The sequence below is a fragment of the Antechinus flavipes genome, chromosome 2 (assembly GCF_016432865.1).
Source record: "Antechinus flavipes isolate AdamAnt ecotype Samford, QLD, Australia chromosome 2, AdamAnt_v2, whole genome shotgun sequence".
Taxonomy (NCBI): domain Eukaryota; kingdom Metazoa; phylum Chordata; class Mammalia; order Dasyuromorphia; family Dasyuridae; genus Antechinus; species Antechinus flavipes.
In genome coordinates, this window is record NC_067399.1 from 272,796,023 (window position 1) to 272,821,968 (window position 25,946).

General features: G+C 41.7%; 1 protein-coding gene across 1 annotated transcript in view; it reads left to right on the forward strand.

Annotated features, from left to right (window-relative positions):
* Nucleotides 1-25,946, forward strand: part of PAK6 (p21 (RAC1) activated kinase 6) — a 59,295-nt gene that overhangs the window by 26,425 nt on the left and 6,924 nt on the right. Inside the window, 6 exon segments of the mRNA XM_051977069.1 lie at nucleotides 3,225-3,433; nucleotides 7,170-7,590; nucleotides 7,593-7,801; nucleotides 23,987-24,487; nucleotides 24,588-24,721; nucleotides 25,700-25,826. Coding sequence (XP_051833029.1) covers nucleotides 3,225-3,433; nucleotides 7,170-7,590; nucleotides 7,593-7,801; nucleotides 23,987-24,487; nucleotides 24,588-24,721; nucleotides 25,700-25,826 — 1,601 coding nt within the window.

The following is a 25,946-nucleotide window of genomic DNA, read 5'->3' on the forward strand; positions in this document are numbered from 1 at the left end:
TCAGCTAGATAGATGCTATTGGTTGGGTCATAGTTGGGTTCTGTGAAAAAGAAACACTAACTCAAAGGAGAAAACTATGATCAAGTACATATATCCATCATCAGCATGACTTACTGGGAAAAAGCTCTAGATTTGGCATTGGAGAAATTTAAATTCAAATCTGACTTCTAATAGTTACTAGTTCCTCAATATGTGTCAGATTCAGCTTGCTTTCTATAAAACCTTTTTTTGAAAAGTTGTTTTAAGAATCAAATGAGCTAAGTTATTTGTTGTTGTTGTTCAGTCATTTTCAGATTTGTGGTTTTCTTGACACAGATGATGTAATGGTTTGCCATTTTCTTTTCCAGTTCATTTTATAGATGAGGAAACTGAGGTAAACAGGGTTAAGTGATTTGCCCAGGATCACATGGCTAGAAAGACATCAGATTTGAACTCATAAAAATGACTCTTCCTGACTCCAGGACCAATGCACTTTCCATTGTTACCATTTATAAATGCCATCTATCATTGTTATTTTAAAAAAATAATTCCATTTTATTTATTTAGAAAAATAATTTTATTTTAGAAAAGTCATTCTTTTCAGCTTATCCATCGAGCTAGATAGAAAAGGAACATGTAACTTGGAGATTTTGATCTGGATCTGGTAAAGTCTATTTAAAATGTTATTCTTGAGTTTTTGTTGATCAATATTATGAATTGAGCAATTGTGGGTAATGGATTAATCTATTAAAAAAGCCTAACTCTAGTATAGTTTATTAGTTGAGTTTTCCAGAGTATTTTATGTCTTGAATTTGTAGTAGTTTAGGAATTTATTGCCTTCAGTTCATGAGAGATGATGAACTTCTGACATATGGTTTTTAACCACTAGGTCAAATATTCAGGAAGTGTTAAATTTTTACAACCTGCCACAATATATTGCAGAGTTTCTTCTGTTAGATAGAGCACCTGCCCTGGACTGAAGAGAACCTGAATTCAAATTTGATCTCAGGCATTGACTGGCTGTGTGACCCTAGGCAAATCACTTAACCCAGATTGCTTTTGTGTGAGAGAGACAGACAGACAGACAGACAGATGACAGAGAAAGAGAGACAGAGACAGAAAGACATGAGGGAAAAAATTATTCCTGTCCTCAAGAGGCTTATCTTCTACTGTAGGTAAAAGGATTGTAACTTTCTTTGTCTTCATGCTCTTAGCACCTAACAGTATATACCCAGCTCATACTGCATGGTAAGTGCTTAATAGAATTTATTGATTAATAAGTAAATTTTTAAAATGTAATTAATTATGGGGGGATTGAATCATTTACTAATTAAGAAATCTTTTTTTTTTTTTTTTTTTGTAGAAGGTGATATTTGAGTTAAGCTAGAGATGCTGAGAGGCACAGGGGAGAAAGGAGGTGTGGTTTAGGCAGGAGGACACCTTTGCAAAGACTGCCTTACTGACAGTAATGGGTTGTTAATGGGGGTTGTGGGTACAACTTCTCTAAAATGCTTTAAGAACAGAATGTCCATGAGGGGCAGTTAGGTGGCCCAGTGGATAGAGCATCAGCCCTGAAGTCAGGAGGACCTGAGTCAAATCTGGCCTCAAACACTTAACATTTCCTAGCTGTGTGACCCTGGACAAGTCACTTAATCCTAATTGCCTCAGGGGAAAAAGAATAGGATGTCTAAGATGACAGGAAAAGATAATAATGAATATTGGAGAAGATGTGGGAAAATTGGGACACTAATGCATTGCTGGTAGAATTGTGAAATGATTTGGAAAACAATTTGAAACTATCCCCAAAGGGCTATAAAATTATGCATACTTTTTGATCCAGTAGTATCTCTTCTAGACCTGTATCCCAAAGAAATCATAAAAGAGGGCAAAGGACTCACATGTGCAAAAATGTTTGTGGCAGCCTTTTTTGTAATAGCAAGGAATTGGAAATTGAGTGGATGCCCATCAGTTGGGGAATGGCTGAACATATTATGCTATCTGAATGTAATGGAATATTATTGTTCTATAAAAAATGATCAGCAGGATGATTTTCAGAAAAGCCTGGAAAGATTTACATGCACTGATGCTGAGTGAATAAAACCAGAACACTGTACACAACAACAATGTTATGTGATGATCAATTGTGATAGACTTGGCTCTTCAACAATGAGGTGATTCAAAGCAATTTTTATAGACTTCCAATGGAAAGAACCATCCACATCCATACAGAGAACTATGGAGATTGAATGTGGATCAAAGCATAGTATTTCTACCTTTTTGTTGTCGCTGTTTGTTTGCTTGGTTTTGTTTTTCTCTCTCGTGTTTTCTTTTTCCCGCTTTGATTTGATTTTTCATGCGCAGCATGATGAATATGTAATTATATGTTGAAGAATTGCACATTTAACCTCTATCAGATTGCTTGCTGTCTAGAAGAGGGGGAAAAGGTTGTGCATAAGCCCACATGAGGTTTTGCATAGATTAATGTTGAAAACTCTCTTTGCATGTATTTGGAAAAATAAAATACTATTAAAAAAATAAAGACCAGAATAACTCTTGTCTTCCTTTGCTCTTGTTCCAATGTGCTTTATATATTGTTTGGATGTGAGATGGTTTAGAAACTTTCCTGACATCATTCCTGACACATTATGTGAAGTGGCCATGGATATGTTTCTTGCACTCTTCTGAGAAGTTTGGTGTTCAGAAGTCCTTTACTGAATGTGGAGGAGTGTAATCAATATGCTTGTGGTCTGTTATTCCCTGGGTCCCTAATAAAGGCTGGGACTCCACGTAATATGTAGAAACCAAATGCCTGCCCTTGAAATGGGAGTGGGTAGCTGGACTCTGGTCTGACATGAAAATGGGCATATCTTACTCTGTGGTTTTTTGGTTTGTTTCTGTTTATTTTGTGTTTTCTGGAGAGGATTGGAGGCTTTCCCCAGGATTAACTTCCTAGAGGAAGTTGGATATAAGAGGAGCTTTGGGGATGAAGGAAGATAAAGGGAAGCATTGGCCAGATGGGAGGTAGAAAGCTATTTCTGGAGAAGAGCTTACTTTGAGGAGAGTAATAGGAAAGCAGAGAGGGGAGGAGGCAAAGGGGCCAGGAGGGAATTGGCTTAGTAATACATGTGTATAATCATGGATCTTGCTGTTACCATGTGTGCACGTGAGGGAACACTCACACACACAGACTGCACTTCTGAGAAAAATCTCATCCTGACTACGTGTTTTTCTCTTCTGATACTCAGACATAATGTTCCGAAAAAAGAAAAAGAAACGTCCAGAAATCTCTGCTCCACAGAACTTCCAGCACCGTGTCCACACATCCTTTGACCCCAAGGAAGGCAAGTTTGTGGGCCTCCCTCCACAATGGCAGAACATCCTGGATACCCTGCGGAGACCCAAACCTGTGGTAGACCCTTCACGTATCACCCGGGTCCAGCTCCAGCCCATGAAGGTGAGGATGTCCCTAGAGGAAAAAGATGAACCCCATACTGATGAGGAAGATAACTAGCAGTTATATAGTTACATATTGGAGGCTTGCAAAGCTCTTTATATAAACTTTGGCATTAATTCCTCACAACCCTTTGAAGTAGATGTTATTTATTATTATCAAATTCCCATTTTACAGATGAGGAAACAGGAGGAGGAAAGGTAAATGATTTTTCCTAGAGTTACATAGCTGGTAATTGATGCAACATTCTGGCTCAGATCTTCCTGATTCCAAGTCAAACACTCTAACCATTTTACTACCCAGCTGCCTACTAAGCTCTCCCAAAGCTTAGAGAAAAGGAGGGATTAAGCTTAAATTCTTCCTGACTGGGAAAAAAATAGCTTCTGTAAAAACCACAAAGAAACCTCAAAGAAGCTCTTAATTATTAGTTATTAATGAACTGTTATTCTAATTTCTTACTAATTAGTCTGGGGCAGCTGGGTGGTACAGTGGATAGAGCACTGGGCTTGGAATCAGGAAGACTCATTTTTATGAGTTCAAATCCACCCTCAAATACTTATTTAGATAGATGATCCTGGGTAAATCACTTTACCCTGTTTGCTTCAGTTACCTCATCTGCAAAATGAGCTAGAGAAGGAAATGGCAAACCAGTCCTGTATTTTTGCTGTGATGCTGAAAAAATTTCAAAGGAGGTCGTGAACAATTGGACATAACTAAAATGATTGAACAGCAACACAAACAACTAATTCATCTTGCTTTTCACAGAGTGGCTTGGGGAGAAGCAGCCAAGTAAAGAGTTATGGAAGGTCCAGGGTTCAAGGAAAAGGAGGAAGATCTGGATCTTCATCTTGTCCACTTTTGACCCTGGGTCACCTTCTAAAAGTCTTGAGGCAGATAGGGGAAGGGGGATAGAGGAAGAGACCTTTATTTCAGCAGATCCATCTCTGCCCGCCCCCAGATGCCCTGCCACATGGAGGGCTGGAGCAGAGTAAAGACCAGAGGGAGAGTTTATCCAACAAGGCTGACCTCAGCAGCAACAAATCAATTCAACAAGTATGCATTTGACAGGTAGTGCACCTAGTCCCTTGTATGACACTGTCCCTGAATCATCACCTTTTTGGAAAGTGACAAAACCTGTTTTTCCTTCATGTCTTTTTGCGGTCTACAGAGGCATTCTATCCAGAGGGAAGGGAAGGGAAGGCGTAAGAAGAGGCAAAGAGGGCAGCTCGGGATAAAAGGATTGCTCTTTCCTTACTCTATATAGGGAAGAGTACAGGTCTCAGTTCTCTGAGACAGCTGGGTAGTTCACTAGATTGATCACTGGACTTGGAATTGGGACACCTAAATTCAAATGCTGCCTCAAACACTTTTTAGTTGTGTGATCTTGCATCATTTATTTACTCTTGGTCGGCCTCAGCTCTGTGAAACAAATGATTTCGAAGTTTCATTTAGCTCTAAATCTATGAGCCCGTGAATCTTAAGCTTCTTAGAGGTGGAGACTTCACCCCTGATGGCAGGTGGGAAACCTCTCAGGAATAGAAATCAGATGGATAGAGCACCAGTCCTGAAGTCAGGAGAACCTTAGTTTAAATCTGGCCTTGGAAACTTAACACTTCCTAGCTGTGTAACCCTGGGCAAGTCATTTAACCCTAATTGCCTCTATAAAACAAACAAACAAAGAAAAGAATAGGAATCAGGTTTTGTTCTCTGCATAGTCCTCAGTCAGCTCAGAGATAGAGGGTAGGGGGCTTTTCTATGGTTGGAGGGGTGTTTTGTTGCTAGGGTCCAGAACAAGGCTGTGTAAAGGAGCAGGATATAAGAGGGGAAAAGGTTTCAAATTACTTCAAAGCACTTATAACAATATTAGGATTAATCTTTTATTTGTTATTAAGTTTTTAAAATAGTATTTTTACATATAATAGTAATTACATGTAAAGACATTTTTAAACATTTATTCAAAAAGTTTTTGAGTTTAAATATTCTCCATACTTCCTTTGTCCCTCCCTCCCCCCCAAGAGAGTAAAATTTTTGAATTGGTTATGAATATACAATCATGTAAAACATAATTCTCTATTAGTTATTTTATCATTAAATTTTGCTACTAGGTGGTACAATGGACAGAGTACCAGACCTGGAGTCAGGAAAACAAGTTCAGATCTAGCTGTGTGATCTTGGACAAGTCACTTACCCCTGTTTGCCTCAGTTTCCTCATCTGTAAAATGAGCTAGAGAAGGAAATGACAAACCACTCCAGTATCTTTGCCAGGGAAACCCTCAAATGATTCAAAAGATTCAACAATAACAAATTTGCAGTTAACAAAGCTCTCTATTTTTTGGCATTTCATTTGATCTTCACTACTGGCTGTGAGATAGGCATGCACTTTGTGCTCATTAAGCACTTGCTGTATGCAAAATGACTGCCTAGTGCCATGTGTGTGGAGGGTGTGGGGGGATGGCAGCAGGTAGATAAGTAAAGATAAGTAAAACAAAAGTAAATGAGATAATCTTTGCCTTTAAAGTATTTACAATTGATCTTAATCTTTCAGAACTAATCTATAACCAAGAATAAAATGGCTTTTAACTTATGGTTTCTTTGTGGGTTTAAAAACAAAATTAAAACCTAACTAGATTAAGGCAACTGGAGCTTTGCTACAGGGTACCAAAATTTAGAGAGCCCTAACATCATTCACATTTATTTAACAGTATGGAAACAAATAAGCTTAGTTCCTCCCTTATAGAGTAGCCTCATTACCCCTGGGTGTTTGTTTTTAAATTTTTGAGGGTTCCTTTTTTGTGTGTCACTAGCCTGGGTTGTGAAGGATGCTATAAAAACAGGAAGAAGCTGAGCTTACTTTCTATATTCTCAAGATTGGGAAGGTGGTGGGTGTGAATTCCCATTTCTGTGAATTGAGGAAAAGAGTTCCTGGATGAGGGAGGAAATGTTTCTCTTCAATAGTATCGGGAGAGCTAAAGTTTCCTCATCTGTAAAGTGAGCTGGAGAAGGAAATGACAAACCATTCTAGTATCTTTGCCAAGAAAGCCCCAAATGGGGCTGCTTAACCCTTCTCAGAATCAGTTTCTTCATCTTTAAATGAAGGAGCTGGACTCAGTGGCCTCCAGGGTCTCTTCCAGCTCCAGCTCTGTGATTTTATAACTCCTCAATGTCTTGTGTTCAGTTGGGTCTGACTCTTCATGATCCTGTTTGGGGTTTTCTTGGCAAAGACAATGGGAACAATATGCCATTTTCTTCTCAAACTCATTTTGCAGATGAGGAAACTGAGGCAAATAGCTGACTGAATAGCAAATGACTGAACAGGAGTAAAGAGGTGAGAGTATTTGATTTGACATTATGGATTTAGATCTGGAAAGGACCTCACAGGATATTTTTATCCAACCTCTTCTTTTTGGAGGTGAGGAAACCGAAGCACAGAGAGGTAAGAGAGTTGCCTAAGATCACAGAATCAGTAACCAAACTGTGATTTGAACCCAGATCCTCCAGTGTGAAATCCAGACCAGCTTGGTGAGGAGAACCAAGGGTGGGAAGCTAGAGTCTGGTTTCCACAAGTGTTCTTCCTCAAAGTCCGAGCTTTCCTCTCAGTTCTCCTTGAGGTCTGGTTCTCTGACAGCCTCTTCCCTTGCTTGCTCCCTCCAACTTCTCCCTGTCTCATGCCATCCTTGCCCTGCGTTGTTCCTCCAAGCGCCAGCCTTCATGCTGCCTCTTTTTTTCTCTCTCCTGACAGACGGTGGTCCGGGGCAGCACCATTGAAGTGGAGGGCTACATTTCTGGGCTGCTCAATGATATTCAGAAGCTTTCTGTCATCAGCTCCAACACCCTTCGGGGTCGGAGCCCCACCAGCAGAAGGAGAGCCCAGTCACTGGGGCTCTTGGGGGATGAACGATGGGGCCCAGACACAGACATGTACCTTCAAAATCCCCAGCCTGAGGGGGCTGACCCTTATGGTATCTACCTCAACTGCAATGGGGGAACCAAAGCAGGCCGGAGAGAGATGATGTGGCCAGAATACCAAGCTGACCAGGCCCAGCCTAATGGGCTGGTGATGAAAACCCAATCCCTGGGGCCCACAGAGTTCCAAGGAGCTGCTCAGCGATGCTTACAGCTTACTTCTTGCCTGCCCAGTTCATCCTTAGGGACCTCCCCTGCCCTGCCTCAAGCAGAGGTGGCAAGGTTGGGAGGCAGAATTCAGAGGACCGAAGACCCCAGTCTTGCCTGGTGGGCCCAGCTGGGGTCAGGCCCATTGGGGAGGGCAGCCCCAGCCCCAAGACTCAAGAAAGCGGCTTGAAGAATAAGCTTTTCCGTAGCATGTTTATTACTGATGGCAACAGCAAGCCAGTCCCAGCTGCAAAGAGCAAGGTAGGTGGGAGATGGGTTCTGGGCCACATTACAAGGTAATTTCAGAGTCATCATGGGGGAATAGGGCACTGGCCTTGGAATCAGGAAGATTCCTCAGGTATTCACAGCTGGTGACCCTGAGCAAGCAGCTTAACCTTTCTCAGAATCAGTTTCCTCATCTGTAAAATGAAGGCGCTGGTCTCAGGGTCTCTAAGGTCTCTTCCAGCTCCAACTTTGTGATTCTATAAACCCCTCAATGTCTGATGTGTTCAGTTGGGCTGACTCTTCATGATCCTATTTGGGGTTTTCTTGGCAAAGATAATGGAACAGTTTGCCATTTTCTTCTCCAACTCATTTTGCGGATGAGAATCTAAGGCAAACAGGCTCACCCAGGATCATACAACCAAGTATCAGAGGCTGGATTTGAACTCCTGAAAATGTCTTCTGACTCCAGTGCTGGAATTCCATACGCTGTGGAACCACCTAGCTGCCCTTGCCTTAGCTTCCTCAATTGTTCAACCAGAGGGTTGGAGAATGGTTTTTAAGGTCCCTCCTAGCTCTAAATTATAGATCAGTGATTCTTACCTTGGAGTCTAGAAGGTGAGGAAAAATATGGAGAGGTGCAAAGATATATTCAAAGATTCCATAGGAAAATATAAGCAAGCTTTGCTAAATGCAACTGTTTCTATCCAGGGTCTCCATGAATACTACTGAGACTGTGTCCCTGGCCATTCAGCTCACACAGAGACCATTGTAGGGAGAGGGGAGGAGAAATAAAGGCCCAAGAAAATTCTTCGAATTTTGAAATTATTCACCTCAAAGTGCCAGACTCAGCAATAGCATTCACTCTTTTCTGTAATTTTTCAGAGACTACAGTCTCCAAGGGATGCCCAGTATCCTAGAAGCTGGATCAAGGGGTGGGTGCCCTTTGGGGAAGCAAGAATAAAGGCACTGTATCCCAAGAGCAGGGTATCTTACTCTGGATGAGCTGCTTAATCCTGTTTGCTCAGTTTCCTCATCTGCAAAATGAGCTGGAGAAGAAAATGACAAACTGCTCCTTTATCTTTGTCAAGAAAACCCCAATTAGAATCACAAAGAATCAGACCCAGTGGAACACACAAGACATAGAGGGGTTTATAGAATCACAGAATTGGAGCTGGAAGAGACCTTAGAGGCTATTGAGTCCAACTCCTTCAGAAGTTAGTGGACATAGCAGATAGAATTGTAGTCAGGAAAACCTGAGTTCAAATCTTTCCTCAGTCACTAGTAACTTAACTCTAGGTAAGTTACTACTTCAGTTTCTTTCTGTACAAAATGGGGATAATAATAGCAGCCACTCACCTGGTTGTTGGAGGACCAAAGGTGGTAACGTGAAGAATTTGCCAACTTTGATGCACTTTGTTAGTACTAACAATTCATAATGTTGCTAACATTATTTCTTTGAAGTCTTAAGGTCACTGTCTCCTTGAAGACACAGGGAATTTTAAAGGACCCCTATTCCTCTGAACATTCCCCCACCCCAAATCACCTACCTAATCAATCAGTCAACTAATATTTAATGTTTTTTTGAGGCAACTGTGCTTAAGTGACTTGCTATAGACCAAACAGCTAGTAAATGTCTGAGACTGGATTTGAACTCAGACCCTCCTGACTCCAGTGTCAGTGGTACCACTTAGCTGCCCCTCAACAAATATGTTATTAAGCCTTCTGTAAGGTACTAGAGATTCAGAGATGAAAGTGAAAGTCTCTGCCCTCAAAGGGCTTATATTCCATAGTGGTGCACAATATGTACATATATAAGTATATTAAACAGGAAATGGTGGGGAAAACCATTGGCCCAGGTGTGGACGGGGAATCAGAAAAAAGTTTCACGAAAGCAATGTTTGAGCTGAGTCTGAAAGGAGCCTAGGGATTTTTATAGTCAAGGGAAGTGCATTGCAGGCATGGGGGATGATCAGGACAAAGGTGTGGAGGTGGGAAATGAGTATGAAGATGTGGTCAATGGAATGCTATATGAAGAATAGCAATGAGAAGAAATATGTTAACCTGGAGATCTTGGGAGAGACCTGAAGTTTTTGGTTTGTTCTAAGAAGGTTCATCCCTGACTAGTATGACTAGAACCCTCAGGACACAATCTATAATTGTTGGCCTGCAAGGCCATAACCATCTGTAACCATCCTTACAAATCTCCCTGTTGATTCAGAGAGCCCCTTAACTTCTCTACCTCTTAGCTTTCTCACCTATGAAATTGGGATAATAATAGCTTTTAGCTTACTGGGTCAAGTAAGATAATGTATGTAAAGTACTTTGCAGCCCTTAAAGTGTTATATGATATTCATAGCTGACATTTGAGGTTTATAAAGCACTTTACATAGATCATCTCTTTTGATCTTCACAACGGCCCTTTATAAATGTCACCTATTATTATTGTATTATTATTCTGGCTTTTCCTCTAGAGATTTCAGAGCCTGAGGGATGGGAGGTGTTGTGAGAGGCCTGGACAATTTATTATGGAAGACTGTAGAAGACATTTAAGAAGCGGATTAATCCTGTCTATTGGGGATGATTTTCAATCTGTAAAATGGGAGAAGGAATTGAATTAGGTGATCTTTGAGGTCCCTTTCAGCTCTAAACTATGATTCTAAGAATAGAATACATTCATCTCCAAGGCTGGGGGGTAGAGTATATGAACTCTTTCCAAGGCTTTCCAAATACAAGGACTCTTTTTTTTTTTTTTTTTTTTTTGGGGGGGGGGAAGAGAGGGGATTGGAGTTAAGTAAGTGACTTGCCCAGAATCACATACATAGCTAGTAAGTAAGTTGTGTGTAAGACCAGATTTGAACTCAGAATCTCCTGACTTCAGGACTGGAGATCTATCCACTGTGCCTACTTGCTGCTCCAAGCACTAGGATTCTTAAAGGAGTGGGTTTTGGGAAGCCATATTGGGAACCTCCTATATCTGCATCTTGGTGACAAGCCACAAGAAACATGACCTTCAACTCTCATGACAACATCTTGTACTGGGAATCAAGGGTCTCTTGAACATTCCAACTGAAGTAGTTTGCCCTCCTCTCCTTCCTCCTCCTACTACAGTTGAGTTCAAAATAAAAAAGAGATTGTTAATATTGATCAAGACTCCTGGGAGGCTAAGATTCACTAGCCTTGAGGAGCTTTTAAAAATAAGTCAAATTCTCCCATCCGCTTTGGGGTACATTGTCAAGGTCTGATTTTTCAAGACTATTTCCGACCTCCTGATCACATATTTTCAAAGCAAGCATGTCAAGCAAGATTTGTGTTTCTGCCCTCTTGCAGCTAGGGAAACATTGAAATCAGTTTTACATTCCCAATTAGAAGCACATAATGAGGAAGTACATGCACGAGCTCACAGGATGGGATCTGGGCCCTGAATCTAGTGGTTGGAGAGACCAAGATCTCCTGCGTGGACAGGAATGGGGCCATTGGCTTTATGGAAGATTTAGGAAGTTGTAGAAAGCAAGAAATGGGCAGGGGGGATTTGATTATGTTAGAATTCTGGTGGCAAGCACTTAGAATCTGATGGGGAGAGGGAGGATGGGCTAATAGGTAGAGAGCTATCTCTGCCTTGGAATGGGGAAGACCTGGATTTGAATGCTACCTCTGAGTCACGCTAGCTGCATTATCCTGGGCAAGGCATTTAATGTTTCCAGTGTTCTAGTCAACTCTCAAGACTACAAATTATTTAACAGGCGCCAACCTGCCTGGATAGAGGGAGTTTCCTCTACCAGTGGAATCGAAGGCCATGTCCAAAATAAATCACTAAATCTCTTTGAACAGAAGATTAACATGGTCAGACCTGTGCCATAGGAAAATGACTTTGCAGGGGGAGGAAGGATTGGAGAGAATAGAGATCAGAAGAAGAAGAACAGTTAGGCATATATACATATATATATATATAAAGGCAATCCAGGAGAAGGGGAATCAGAACCTAATCTCAATGTTGAGAGGAGAAGATGAGAAGAATGTCAATAATGTCAGTGAGATTGTGGAGGTAGAATTGGAAGTTGATTGAATCCAGGAGTGGAAAAGCTCCCAACTTGCAAAGCCGAGTGGCTCCCTGGTGCCCATGTTGCTGTTCAGTCACGTCTGACTCTTTGTGACTACATGGACCTTACTGTCTGTGTAGCTTTCGTGGCAAAGATAGAGTGGTTTGCCATTTCCTTCTCCAGGCAAAGAGAGGTAACACAGCTAGTCAGTGTGTGAGGCTGAATTTGAACTCAGATCTCTCTGACTCCAGGTCTAGTGCTATATCCACTGAGCAATCTAATTGTCTTCTCCTAGTACCTGTGAGACCAAATAACTCCAGTTTGACTTTTTGTCCCAGAGGCAATTTAGGGTTAAAGTGACTTGCCCAGGGTCCCACAGCTAGGAAGTGTTAAGTGTCTGAGGTCACATTTGGACTCAGGTCCTCCTGACTTCAGGGCTGGTGCTCCATCCACTGCGCCATCTAGCTGCCCTTCTTATTGGACTTTCATAGCCTTTTCACAACATGTCTCCTTCCTATTTTTTCCAATGTACCATTTTTCTATTATACTCTATGATTCTAGTAACACTGGGCTCTTTGCTATTTCCTGAACAAAACACTATTTCTCCCCATTCCTACAGTTTTTACCATCCTGTACCGCATTTCCTTTGCCTGCCTTCATGTCTTAGCCAAAGTCCTACTTTAAATTTTAAAAAATTTTTCTCAATTACATGTAAAAATAATAGGGGAGGGGTTATTTTTTTTTGGGGGGGAATACTTTTATTGATCTTTGTTTTCAAAGTTACTGTATTTCTGACTCAGGCAGTACTGTGTAAAAATAATTTAATGGAATATACCACAGGCAAAGATAAAGGAATAGAAGCAACAAAGTTTGCATGTATTACAGTGATGGCAAGGGAAAATATACAAAATGAGGGTGGGAAAATATTTCTTTTAAAATTATAGATATTGTTTGTACTCTCTCTGCATTTGAATGAATTTCATAGGATTTACACGTGATCATAACCAATCTGAAAAAAGTAACTTTGTAAAGACAATTTCTAATATATTTTTTTTAATTTTGAGCTCCAAATTTTTTCCACCTCTCTCTCTCCCTGAGGCGGTAAGCAATTTGATATAGATTAGACATGTGCAATCATGCAAAATCTAGTTCCATATTAGTCACATATCCAAAAGGGGAAAAAAAAAAAAAAGCATGAAAAAATAAAGTGGGAAATAGTACACTTCAATCTGCAATCAGTCCCCATCAGTTTTTTCCTTTGGAAGTAGACAGCATTTTTTATCATGAGTCCTTAGGGATTGTCTTGAAATACTGTATTGCTGAGAAGAAATGAGTCTTTTACAGTTGATCAGTGTACAATATTATTACTGTACTCAGTGTTATCCTAGTGCTGCTCAAAGTCACCTTCTATAAGGAGCTTTTTTCATTCTCTTTGGGGGATTTTGTAACTATCTTATTCATAAATAGTTATTTGCATGTTGCCTCCCTCTTTGTGAATTCCTTTAGAACAAGGACTGTTGTTTTTTTAAACTCTCTTTTTAACCCCTGGTGCTTAGCATAATACCTGCCACATATTAAGTAGGTCCTTAGTAAATACTAGCTGACTAGTAGTAAGTACTAGTAGTAAGTCCAACAGAAATAGGGCAGTTTAGAGGAAGAGAAGATGAGAGAATGATAAAGGGGGTGAATGAAAAGGCAGTTTCCTTTTGTACCGGAGTCTGGGATGTTGATAGGCCATTCAGGAGGTGTCCAATAAGCATGTGACTAGAGATCAGGAGGAAAATTAGGGGTTAGATGGAGAGGTTTGTGAGTCACCTGTGTAGAGATGATAATTAAATTCATCATAGTTGGTGAGATCACCAAGGGAGAGAGTATATAAAAAAGAGAGCCTAGACTAGAGTCCTGAGAGACAACTATAGTTAGAGAACCAGTGAATAATGATTAAACAAAGAGAAAGCAGAAGAGCAGTTAGGTAGGAGAATCAGGGGAGAATATTTCCATTCATTTAGGAAGGAGAGAGTTTACAAGAAGACAGGATGGTCGACAGCATCAAAAGTTGCAGATGAGAGAGGAGCAAGGGGTGTAGAGAGCGGGAGCAGGGAGTCTAATGAGTTTGGAAATTAAAGAGTATTGGTAACTTGTGAGAGAGCATTTCAGTAGAATAGTAGGGTTGAAAGCTGTATTGTGGGGAAAAATTGGAACAGAAGCGAGTGCAAGGGATAATGTAAAAAAAATTACCCTGGCATGGATTCTGTCAATATAAAGTTATTATAAAATTTAAAAAAATAATAAAAGTAAAATAGACTGCCTCAAAAAAAAAAAAAGAAAGAAAGCTGTATTGTAAGGAGTTGAGAAATGGGTAATAAGGAAGGGGAAACAATATATGCTCACAATTCTTTCTAGGAGCTTGGCAATAAAAAGAAGACATATAATAGCTTAAGAAGATTGCAAGGTTAAAAGAAAAGTGTTTTTGTTTGTTTAAATGTGACTGGTATCTAGGAGAGGAGGAAAGGGAAAGGAGGGGAAAATTTGGAACATAAGGTTTTATGAGGATGAATGTTGAAAATTATGCATATGGTTTTTTTCCATTTCTTTTTTTAAATAATTATAAGTTTTTGTTGACAGTACATATGCATGGGTAATTTTTTATAGCATTATCCCTTGCATTCACTTCTGTTCCGATTTTTCCCTTCCCTCCCTCCACCCCCTCCCCCAGATAGCAAGCAGTCTTACACATGTTAAATATGTTATAGTATATCCTAGATACGATATATGTGTGCAGAACTGAACAGTTCTCTTGTTGCACAGGAAGAATTGGATTCAGAAGGTAAAAATAACCTGGGAAGAAAAACAAAAAATGCATATGTTTTGAAAATAAAAAGTTTTAATAATAAAAATAGGTAAATAAATATGACTGAGATATGATCATATTTTGTAGCTCAGTAAAGTAGGAGCAGATGTCACAATGAGAGAAGCACAGGGGTTTGAGGAGAGAAAAGGAGTGTTGCATCAAATGAGATAATGTATGTTAAGAGCTATGCAAACCTTAGAGAACTATATAAATGTTCGCTATTATTAGCAGCCCTTGCAGGGAGTATGATCAAGGAAGAATCAAAGGAGCTGCCTTGCAGTGAAGGACCATATTAGATTAGATAAACGAATTTATGGTGGACCCAGTCAGCATGGTTAGACTAGGTGGACAAAAAGTCAAGAGCTGTGACAATGGATAGTTGAAATGATTAACTCTGGGGTCAAGACAATGAAAGGAGGAGCTTGACATAAAAGTCAGACTGGAAATGGAACAATGATTTAATCATCACGACCTCAGGATTTCATAATCTAAGATGCACAGGGCTGTTGTCAATTTGAGGGGGAAGAGGAAGGTGGGGGAATGGACTGGGAGAATATGGGCAGGGTGCAAAGACTGTAGGAGATGAACACTAAATTTAGAATCAGAGAATCCATGTTGAAATTTCAGTTCTAATATAATGGTATGATCTTGGGCAATTCATTCTACCTCTTTGGGCCTCGGTCCCCTTAACTGTAAAACAGTGGCACTAAAACTAATTGGTTTTCACTTGTCCTCATTGTCCATATCTCTGCAATTAGGGGGTTGGACCAGATGATTTCTTCCAGCTCCAAAATTACCTTCCATTTACTCTAAATATCTTATGTAGACCTAGTTATTTACATCTTCCCTCCCTCAGTAGAATGGGAGTTCTTTGAAGGCAAGAACTGCTTTTATCTTTCTTTTATCCCCAGCTCTTACTACAGTGATGGACACAATGGGATAGGGAATAGGCATTGGACCTGTGATTTTACTGGTAGAGGGAATTTCCAGATGAGGAAACATCCTTCTACCATTTCAGGTCAGCATCTTCTTTACCACTTACTACCTTAGTACTGAGGGTTTAAATAAGTGTAGAAGCATACCTTGAACATTGACGTAAATAAGAGGAATTTGAACTTGGCACATGGTGAGAGGGATTTGGGTCTAACACATAGTAAGCATTTAATAAATGCTTATTGACTGATCGGGATTGTTCCTGTGATCCTAGTAAGAGTGAAATTTAGGAAAACATAGGAGATCATCAGAAAGGGCAATTTGAGAGCTTAATTACATAGAGATGATAAGTTATAGTTAATGTTGAGACTTAATGTATCCCCATATGCATGGATGGTTAAGGAGATATAGAAATTAAGGAGAGATAGAGAAAGGTCAAGGTTGCTAGGGAGTTTAGCATCGTTCACAGTAAAGTGCTCAAGTCTGAGGGCAGAATTTGGGGTAGAGAAATAAACTATGAGCTCAGTGCTGAGCTCCTGGAGAAAATGCCTGGGAGACAAGCAGACTATGTATAGGAATGGGGAAGTAGTAATAGAGAGGGATGAATTATACCCCAATGAGAGAATGCAGAATGAGAGAGAATCTGGAAGTAGCGGTGGGGAAGGAGGAGAAAAATGCTTCCTCCTGCCCAAGGGTGTCAGGGGACATGAGAAAAGCAGCAACCAGAATGGAGAGGATAGTCAAGGAGAAAGTATCTTCCAGGAAGGAGAGAAAGGGAGATGTCCATGAATTCAGTATGGAAAGAGAGAAGAGATTAAGGAATGAAGAATATTTATTAAGGATAGAGCAAGTTTCTCGAGGACACCATGGAAGAGGGTGGAAGAGAAGAGAGACTAGGGAGGGGCAGGGTTTGAGGAAGAGTACAAGGAGAAGAGGATTAAGTGTCTTGTTCAGATTCATCTGCCTAGCAAGCATAAGAAGTGTTCCAGACTCTGCTTTTTTATTGTGTCATTTCTGTCACGTCCAATTCTTCATGACCCCCTTTTGAGGTTTCCTTGGCAGAGATACTGAAGTGCTTTGTCATTCCTTCTCCATCTCATTTTACAACAGGATTAAGTGACTTACTCAGGGTCACGTAGCTTCGGTACTATTTCATCCCATTTTATGGATAAATCAGAAATTAAGTGACTTTCCCAATATTGCACAGCTGCTGAGTGATAGACAATGAGATCTGTTACCTTGTAAAACAAGGTGACTTTTTCCACTATAAAGCATTATTTTGTTGACAGATTAATATTCCCAAAGTAGGAAATGCCAGACAGCAGGTTTAAGCTTAGAGCATGGCAGTCCTAGAGTTCCTTCTGACCCGACTCAGAAAGTTTCCAAGACAAGTTGTTTATTGAGCTGTCTCCTGTTAGTGCCACAGGGATGAGTCAGTCTGAATCCTTAACCTTTGGAATTTCCTGACAGCACTTCCCTAAAATGTGAAGTCTTGACATTCTCTCCACCCTTTTCCAGTGGATATTTAGTAAGCTAGCTGCTAGCGGTCATTCATACCAGCCTAGGCAGCCTATGGAGACATTTCTCCAGATCAGAGCCCCTCAGAATACTTATTAATAACAGGGTTTTTTTTTTTATCAGAAGGTCTCCATGGTATAGGAATAAAAGACCAGTCTTGGAATTGGAGAGACCTGGGTTAGCATACCACCTCTGACAGGAGCAGGCTGGGTGACCGTAGGCAACTCTCAAAGATCCTAAGTTTCTGAACGGTGATTGGATAGTCTGCCTGGGTGGAAGGAACCTCCTCACCAGAAATTCCCTACACTAAAGAAATCATAGAGCTGAACCATATATATATAATATTATATGTAATATATTTAATATTAAATATATTATATAAAAGATATTGCACATAATACATTAGAAATATTATTTATTTACATATTTCACTTTTAAATTATAGCACAATTTCTATTCATCATAGGATTTGTCAAATTGAAATTAAGTTTTTTTAATTGATCCTTACAACCTTCCTATGAGGTTGATAGGTCAAATAGTAACATCTCCATTTTTTCAGGTAGAGAAACTAAGGCACAGAAAAGTTAAGTCACTTAGTCAATGTCACCTACTTTTAAATGGTGGCATCAGAACTTGAACTCAGGTCTCTGGGTCTGTTTTGGGGCTCTTTTCACCTTAGCATATTATAGGAAGCTCCAGTAGATAAAGGCATTTCTCGGATTCCCTAAGCCAACCCATTATCTTGAAATTTCATTTATTTGATCTGGTCTTAAGCCAAAAGGAGAAAGAAAAAGGGAAAGAGGCAAAAGCTTAGCCCACTAGGATCAGTTTTAAATAAATCTGCTCCTCGGACACTTAAAAAAACGGACATCCATCTGTTTTTCAGGGTTCATGGAAGGTTTTTTTCTAGAATCAAGGGCTAAATAAGATGATTTCTTGATGTCCTTCCCAACTCTGTGATTCCATGACTCTTAATGGCCTCTATGTTCTGAGCATCATCTTGAGAAAAAACATTTTTCGTGAGTCTATCTTCCACCAAATGCTGGTCCTTCTCCAAGGAAATAACCATAGTTTCAGTACAGATCTCTTGAGTGAAATTTCCTTTACCTATCATGATCCCTTTGTTCTATGTTGGTTGAACAAGCTTTATGTTCAAGAACAACCAAGAAGCTTTTCGACACTTCTTTTTCTTATTAATGAATAAGAGAGAAAGCATGACACAATGTAATAGAAAGCTGGCCTTATATCTTAGACCTACCTCCGACACATACGGGCTGTGTGATCCAGGTACAGTCACTAAATTCTTCCACGTCCCAAGGCAACTCTCTGAGTCTCTAAGTCAGGGGTCCTCAAACTATGGCCCACGGGCCAGATGTGGCAGCTGAGGATGATTATCCCCCTCACCCAGGGCTATGAAGTTTCTTTATTTAAAGGCCCACAAAACAAAGATTTTGTTTTTACTATAGTCTGGCTCTCCAACAGTCTGAGGGACAGTGAACTGGCCCAGAATTTTAAAAGTTTGAGGACTCCTGCTCTAAGTTGTTGGCAAATGATCAAATTTTCTCATCTAAGGATTTTCCATTCCAATGAAATCCAGGTCATTTGGTCTCCATCCTCAGGCAATAAGCAACTCTGTATGCTGCAGCCTGATCTCTACCACACTGCATCCCATTTCTCGAGTGCCAGGCTCTCCTCCCCAGGAGTCTGCACCCCTTTCTTGCCCATTGGTTCCTGCCAGCCTCACAACGACAGCTCAGAGAGTTTTCTAAGGCTCCGGCAAGCAAATTCCAGAGGTCAAAGAGGGGAATGTCAGAGACTTTCGATAGCAAGGAAAGGGAGGGAGCTTTCCTACTGATGGATCTTCTTTATGTCTCAATTCCCCTCAAGGAAACATGGAGCAGAGATGGCACTTGGTGAATTTTTGGCGCAGGCTCAAACATATTGAACAACCTGGAAGTAACACAAACCCAGGGTTTCTAAGAAAATAGTTTTGTTTTTTTTTCTGATCTTAGCTAAGGGGCTCTGCCTCAGAGGATGCTGGGAAGGATTGTTTAGACAACACCCTTACATACACACACATACTGACCATATATATATACACATATAAAATATATTTATAAATACACACATGAATATGTACATGGTGATATGATACAGATAGCTAAATAATAGATTGGTAGAGACAGATAGGAAGAGACAGAGATAATGATGCATATATATGGAGATAGAAGAGGACAAAAAGACAGTTCATAGAGATATGCATAAGTAGGTAGATAGAGAAATATAGAGAAAAATAAATACAGAGAGGGAGGGAGAAAGCATTTATTAAGCATTCACGCTATGCTAAGCGCTGTGCTGAGCACAGTGAGAATATAAAGGCAGGCCAAAAAATATGTTCCCTGCTCTAGGAGAGATTGTGAAGACAACAGCAAGAGGTGACGACAGCGCATAAAAGGGAAATAAAAAGGAGGGGGGAACAGTGTGGGGATGGAAAAAAATCCAGGAGAGTCAGGAGGGGAGCCAAGGGAAGCCTGGCTGCTTGCGCATCCTCAAAACGGAGGTTCCTAGAGGAGGAATTCACCAGTCCGGGGAGGGCCCTTTAGAGGTAGAGGGACTTTTCAGGGAGATGAGGCTTCTGGGAAGTGATCTCCATGGAATGAAGAACAGAATAGGAGAAAAGTGATGAAGGGGTGAGCATGGCTGGCTTGGGCACTAAGCTGAGAACTGTCCTTTTCTTGGTTTTGTCCTTCAGAGGTTTTGAGTAGGGTCAAAGAAAGGTGGAATGTTAAAGCTGGAAGAAGCCGTAGAGACCACCTAAATCCAATCTCTCCATTTACAGATAAGAAAACTGAATTCCCCAAGAGGCAAAATGCCCCAATCACTTAGGTAGATAAGCCAGGACTAGAACTTGGGTTTTCTTGCCCCAAGTCCAGAGTTAGTTAGTCCAGGGAAGCAGTGTAGTCCATTGGAAGGGGCTCTGTGGCTGTGGCCTCAGAGGAGCTGGATTTGAATGCTGGCCCTGCCTCCCACTACACAGGGGACTCTGAGTGAGTCTGTGAGTCTCAACTTTTCTATAAAATGTTGGGGTTGGACTAAATGGTATCTGACACCCTTCCAACCTTTCCTGCAGCCCCCTCTATTCTGTATGTGCATGTGCACTGGGGAGTAGGGAGCAGCCCCATCATTCAGATGAGGAAAACTGAGGCTTAATGATGAAAAATAACTCCTTCATGGTCACATGAGCCCAGAGCTACAATTCTAGCTCTGTCTTTTTTCCATCACACTACATTGCTCAAACCTACATGAAGATGGATTAATGCTGAAAAAAATTTTTTTTCTAGGAGTTTTTTCTGGCTCCTTCACTGAAATGATAATTTTAGTAAGGAGCCAGGAACAACCCTCCCACAACCAGCATCCCTTCTCCCCCCACTGTCTGTCAAACCCTGCTGTAACTCTGCAAGGAGTTAGCAGATGCTTCCAGACAGGCATCAGCTGGCAGGCTAGGGCTCCCATCTCATCACTACTCCCAAACCAAGGATCTCATGGCCTGGGTCAGCCAGTCAGTCAGTAAGCATTTATTCAGCAATTATTATTTGCCAGGCACACTGCTTAAGCTCCAAGAGCTACAAAGAAAGATAATAGAGAGTACATGTTTTCTAGAAGGTCACAGTCCTGTGAGAATGGGGGGAGAATGAGAATGGGGGAGACAACATATAAACAATTATATACAAACTATATATAGAATAAATTGGAAATAATCAAGAGGGAAGGCATCAGAATTAAGGAGAATCATAAAGGTTTTCTGTAAAGGATGGGATTTTTAACTTGAACTGAAGGAAGTGAAAGAAGCTGGGAGACAGAAATGAGGAAAAAGAGAATTCCAGATATGAGGAACATTGGATGAAAATGTCCAAGGTCAAGAGCTGGAGTTTCAAACTGGATCCCAAAGCTCAAGAGAGGGAAAAAGGAATCCAGGGGGAGCATTCACTTTCAACCCTGGAGACTCCAGAGTCAGACCTTGGGGTCTTTGAATAAAGGTCACAGGCCAGCCCTTAGGACCTAACAGATAGCAGTTAGTCAGCATTTCTGGGCACCTTTGCCCTGCTTCAGGGACCAGACTGGGTTTATAAGGAGAAAGAGTGAGCATTTGCCTGCATCATGGGATTTTGTTTTCATTTTTAGAGAGCTGTGAGAAAGCCCTCTATTCTACAAATATCTCCCCAAACCAGCACCTCAGGGAATGAAATTACATCACTGGAGTTTAATTGATGGTAACAAGATGGCATAGTACTGGTCTTGGAATCAAGAAGACCTGAGTGCAAATAGTAACTCAGATTTCTGGACAAATTACCAGCTCTGGACGATTCACTAAATCTCTGCATTTCTTCATTTGTAAATTAGGAATTATAGAATCTCTCTTACAGGGTTGTTTTGAGGATCAAATGAAATAATATATGTAAGGTGCTTTGCCACTATCAAAGTACTTTATAAATAGTAGTTACTTTCATTCTGAATTCCTTCATTCCTTTGGGTTAATAAGCATTACCTCCTCTTTTAAAATGCAGATACTACTGGAGAGGGTAATATACTGACTTGCATTTATATCATGTTTTAAGGTTGCCTCTTCTGGAAGCAGCTCAGTGGCACCATGGAAAAGTCTAGAGCCTGGAGTCAGAAACACCTAAATTCAAATTTTGCTTCAAACATATGTACTAGCTATAGGACTCTAGGCAAGTCCCTTAATTTCTGTCTGCCTTAGTTTATTATCTGTGAAATGAGGAAAGCAACAACACCCAGAATTGTTATGAGAATCAAATGAGATGATATTTGTAAAGCACTTAGCTCAGGGCCTGGCACACAGTAGGTGCTCAATAAATGTTTATTTCCTTCCATTTTACAGCTAGGAAATTGAGGCTGTAGTTGTGAATAACTTGCCCAGAGACTCAAGGGTCTAAGATCAAATTTGAATTCAAGGCTTCCTTACTATCCATAGTACCATCTAGCTGCCCTATCTCCTCAATTTACAGCTGGAAAAACTGAGGCTGAGATAAACTAAGATGCCATGTTATACAAGTAATAAGTAGTAGAACTAGAATTGAACCCAGTCCACTACAGCCCATGTTAGTCTTGGCTCTACTTCTTTAAGAGCTCTGGATTTGAATTCTGAGGATGGGGTTCAAATATGACTTCTGCTATTTATTCCCATGCGAACTTGAGCAAATCACTTCACTTCTCATTTCATTTGTCTGTAAAATAAGCAAGAAAATAGATCTAGAATTAGCAGAGACCTTAGAGGTCATCTAGTCCATTTCACAGATGAGGAAACCAAGTCAAATTGACTGTGACTTATCTAAGGATGAACACAGGAAATGAGCTTGGAAATGTCTTCTGACAACCATATCCTTTGATCTAGCAATGTTTTCACTATCAATCACTGTTGCTTAGGTCTGGGACCCCAGGACAACAGGAAAAAACACAGGTATGAGGAATCCCTTTGGGGCTCCCTACTTTCTTCCTCCCAAAGGAGTAGGGAGAAAAATTAGTCTTAGCCAAAGAGCAGAATAAGCCTGTCAGCCTCTCTTAAAGGAAAAATTCCCAGGGGAAGGTCATCTCTGGAATTCCTTTTTCAATTTTCTGGGCTTGCAATAATAAAGCCAAAGACTTAGAACTGTACAGATACAGAAACCTAAGTTCCTGAGAAGTTAAAGTGATTTATCCAGGTCACATAACTGGTCAACGAACAAGATGGGATGTGAACACAGGTCTTCCTGAAGCCAAGCAGCCCATTACTTCCACTTATATCACCTCCATGCCTCCAGTCACACCGATAGGGCAGAGGAGTCATGGCTCTTATCTCTCTCCCATGGGGAGATGTTTAGTATTCTTTGGATCCACTCCTATTGTATCACATTCTACTTTAGGTGACTGGAATAAACCCCCATTTTGTTTACCTCTTTACTAAGGAGGAAAACAACCAAGACATCAGACTGAAATAAGCTGAGGAATCCCACTCTCCATTCTCACCCAAGGGTCCATGACATGAGATATTTTCTTTCGTTTTTATTTTACCCTCGGTGGCAGAAAACCCCAGCTGTTTTTGAAATATTTCACTTGTTTTATTGCTCATTTCCAGAAAAGGATGTTTGACTGCAGTACCAGCAGCAAGAGCTCAGTAATCATCCATTCCTCTGCCCTGGTTTTGAGAGGGGCAAGGCCTAGCAACCCTGTGGATTCTTCTCTCCTCCCTTCCCTCTTTCTGTCTCTCCTCCTCCTCTATATCTCTCTGTCTCTCCCTCTCTCCTCCTCCTCTCTTCTTCCTCCCTCCTCTTTCTTTCCCCCTTCTCCCTCTCTCTCCCCTTCCCTCCCTTTCTCTCTCTCTCTCCCCCCCCCCCCCACTGTCTCTCTGTTTCTGTTTATCTCTGGTTCTGTGCCTATCTCTGTCTCTCTCTCTCTCTAAGAGGGAGTTGGAAAGATTCAGCAGCCAGATTGTAGCTCAGATTCTCTGTGATTTGGCTCCCTACAGGAGCGGGATGCTCTGTTGCTGTGTTCTCCCTGGGCTCTTGCTATTGTTCATTCAGCAAATATGGTGCCCCCTGAAGAAAATGGCTTTTCACTGTCTTCTCTGTAGTGGTGAGAGTCACCACTATGTAGAGCAACTATTCAGCCTCCTTATTACAGGGCACAGTTGTGGCTTGGTTATGGCTTATTTGAAAGCCGTTATTTGCAGAAGCTTCTCAGTTCAGCTTACCTCCCAGCCACCCTGATGGACTCCTGACAGGAACTTCCAGAAGTCAGATCCATTCCCCTGCATCTGTTGCTCCTAAACCCAGGCCAGAGAGGCCTCATTGGCTCCTGTTAAATCTCCTTCTTTCTTCCCTCTAGCCCATTCCCCTCTTTCGATCGACACCGAAAGACTCTCCCCCAAGCCTTCCGGCCAAGGCACAGTCTTTGATCTCAGAGCAGTCCGTGGGGGATTTCAATAACCTGATCGTCTCTGAAACCAGCAGCCCCAAGAAGTCCCTACGGACAGTTCCAGCAGTGGCCCCGCCCCCTGGCCGCCCCTCCCCCGCCGGCTCCCCACGAACCCGGCACCCTCAAACCAGCGCCAGCAACCTGCACCTCCCCCAGGACCCCGCCGCCGCCAAGGCCCTCGTGCCCACTGGGGAGGAGCCGGGCGTCGTGACCCATGAGCAGTTCAAGGCAGCCCTGAGAATGGTGGTGGACCAAGGAGACCCCCGGTTGCTGCTGGAGAGCTACGTGAAGATCGGGGAGGGCTCCACCGGCATCGTCTGTCTGGCCCGGGAGAAGCACTCTGGGCGTCAGGTGGCCGTCAAGATGATGGACCTGAGGAAGCAGCAGCGCCGGGAGCTGCTCTTTAATGAGGTGCGGGGGAGGGGAAGGAAGTGGGGGAGGGGGGAGCCAGCGGGAGGATTCTCTGGCCATTTAAGAGTGGTCCTCATACTGGCTCCTGCTGCCTCCCCAGGTGGTGATCATGAGGGATTACCAGCATGTCAACGTGGTGGAGTTGTACAAGAGCTACCTGGTGGGTGAAGAGCTGTGGGTGCTGATGGAGTTTCTGCAGGGGGGTGCCCTTACTGACATTGTGTCTCAAGTCAGGTATGTGTCCACTTCCAGGGCTCCTCCCTCCTCCCTCTCCCCAACAACCCCAGCCTTCAGTTTCCTAGACTTCGCTGGCAGCCCTGGCTCGGAGAATCTCCCCCATTGACTGAGGCTCCCCTTTTGACACAGTGAAACTGAGACCCCGTGTAAGGAAGTGACATTCTAGGGGCTAAAGTCTCCTCTAGATTTGGACCCAAGTCTCTGCTCAGCTTGAACTGGGCTCCTGCTGGCTTGCCCTGAGGCTTTGGGGATCTAAGGCTAAGAAACAATCTCCATCTATGGGAGGTTATTTTTTAATCCATCGTTCTTGAGGAGGACCAAGATATCAGGGAGGGGCTTTCATGACATGCTAGTGAATTGGATTTCAGTGAGAGGAGCTGTGCAAGGTCACCTGCCTCAGTTTCTCCCCATGAGCCATCTGGCTCCAGTGATCAGATACAGATCAGGATGACTGGAGAGACCCTGGATGCAGTGGGGACGTTAACCTTTTTAGGCTGTCTTTTTCAGGTCCCAGTTTGATGGAGGTCACAGACATTCAGTGGTTAAGGCTAGGTGGTTAATGACATCACTATGTTAGAATCAAATTACAGTGTGTCCAGCTGTGGCTGATTAGACCAATATGAGATCAGAATTCTCTGCCACAAATCGAGCACAAAAATTTATTTTTGTCTCTATGAACATTTGGGATAGCTTCTCTAATTGTGTGCCCCTTGTTAGCAAAGAATGGCCTCTCTCACCTAATCAAATAATAATAATAATAATAATAATAATAATAATAAACATAAATAAACAAACAAATAAAAAAGGAAGGGAAAGACCCTCAGGGTTTCTGGCCAAAACAGAAATATTTGTTTGGGAAGAGGCTGGTGTCACAGACCACTTGGTTTCCGTTGTTTCAATATCACTATATTTGCCCCATCTTTCTGCAACCCTCCCCAAAGCTAATCCCACTGACACCCTGCTTCCTACCTCCAGGTTGAACGAGGAACAGATTGCCACTGTGAGTGAATCAGTTTTGCAAGCCCTCGCTTACCTTCACTCTCAGGGGGTCATCCATCGAGACATCAAGAGTGACTCCATACTCCTGACCCTCGATGGAAGGGTAGGTCCCTCCTCTGGCTTTCTCCATTTCAACCTGACATACCAAGTTTCCACTTTACTCTGTGTTTTACATTGTACCCTCTCTTCTTCTCCTGATGCCTTTCCATCTCCTAATCAACCA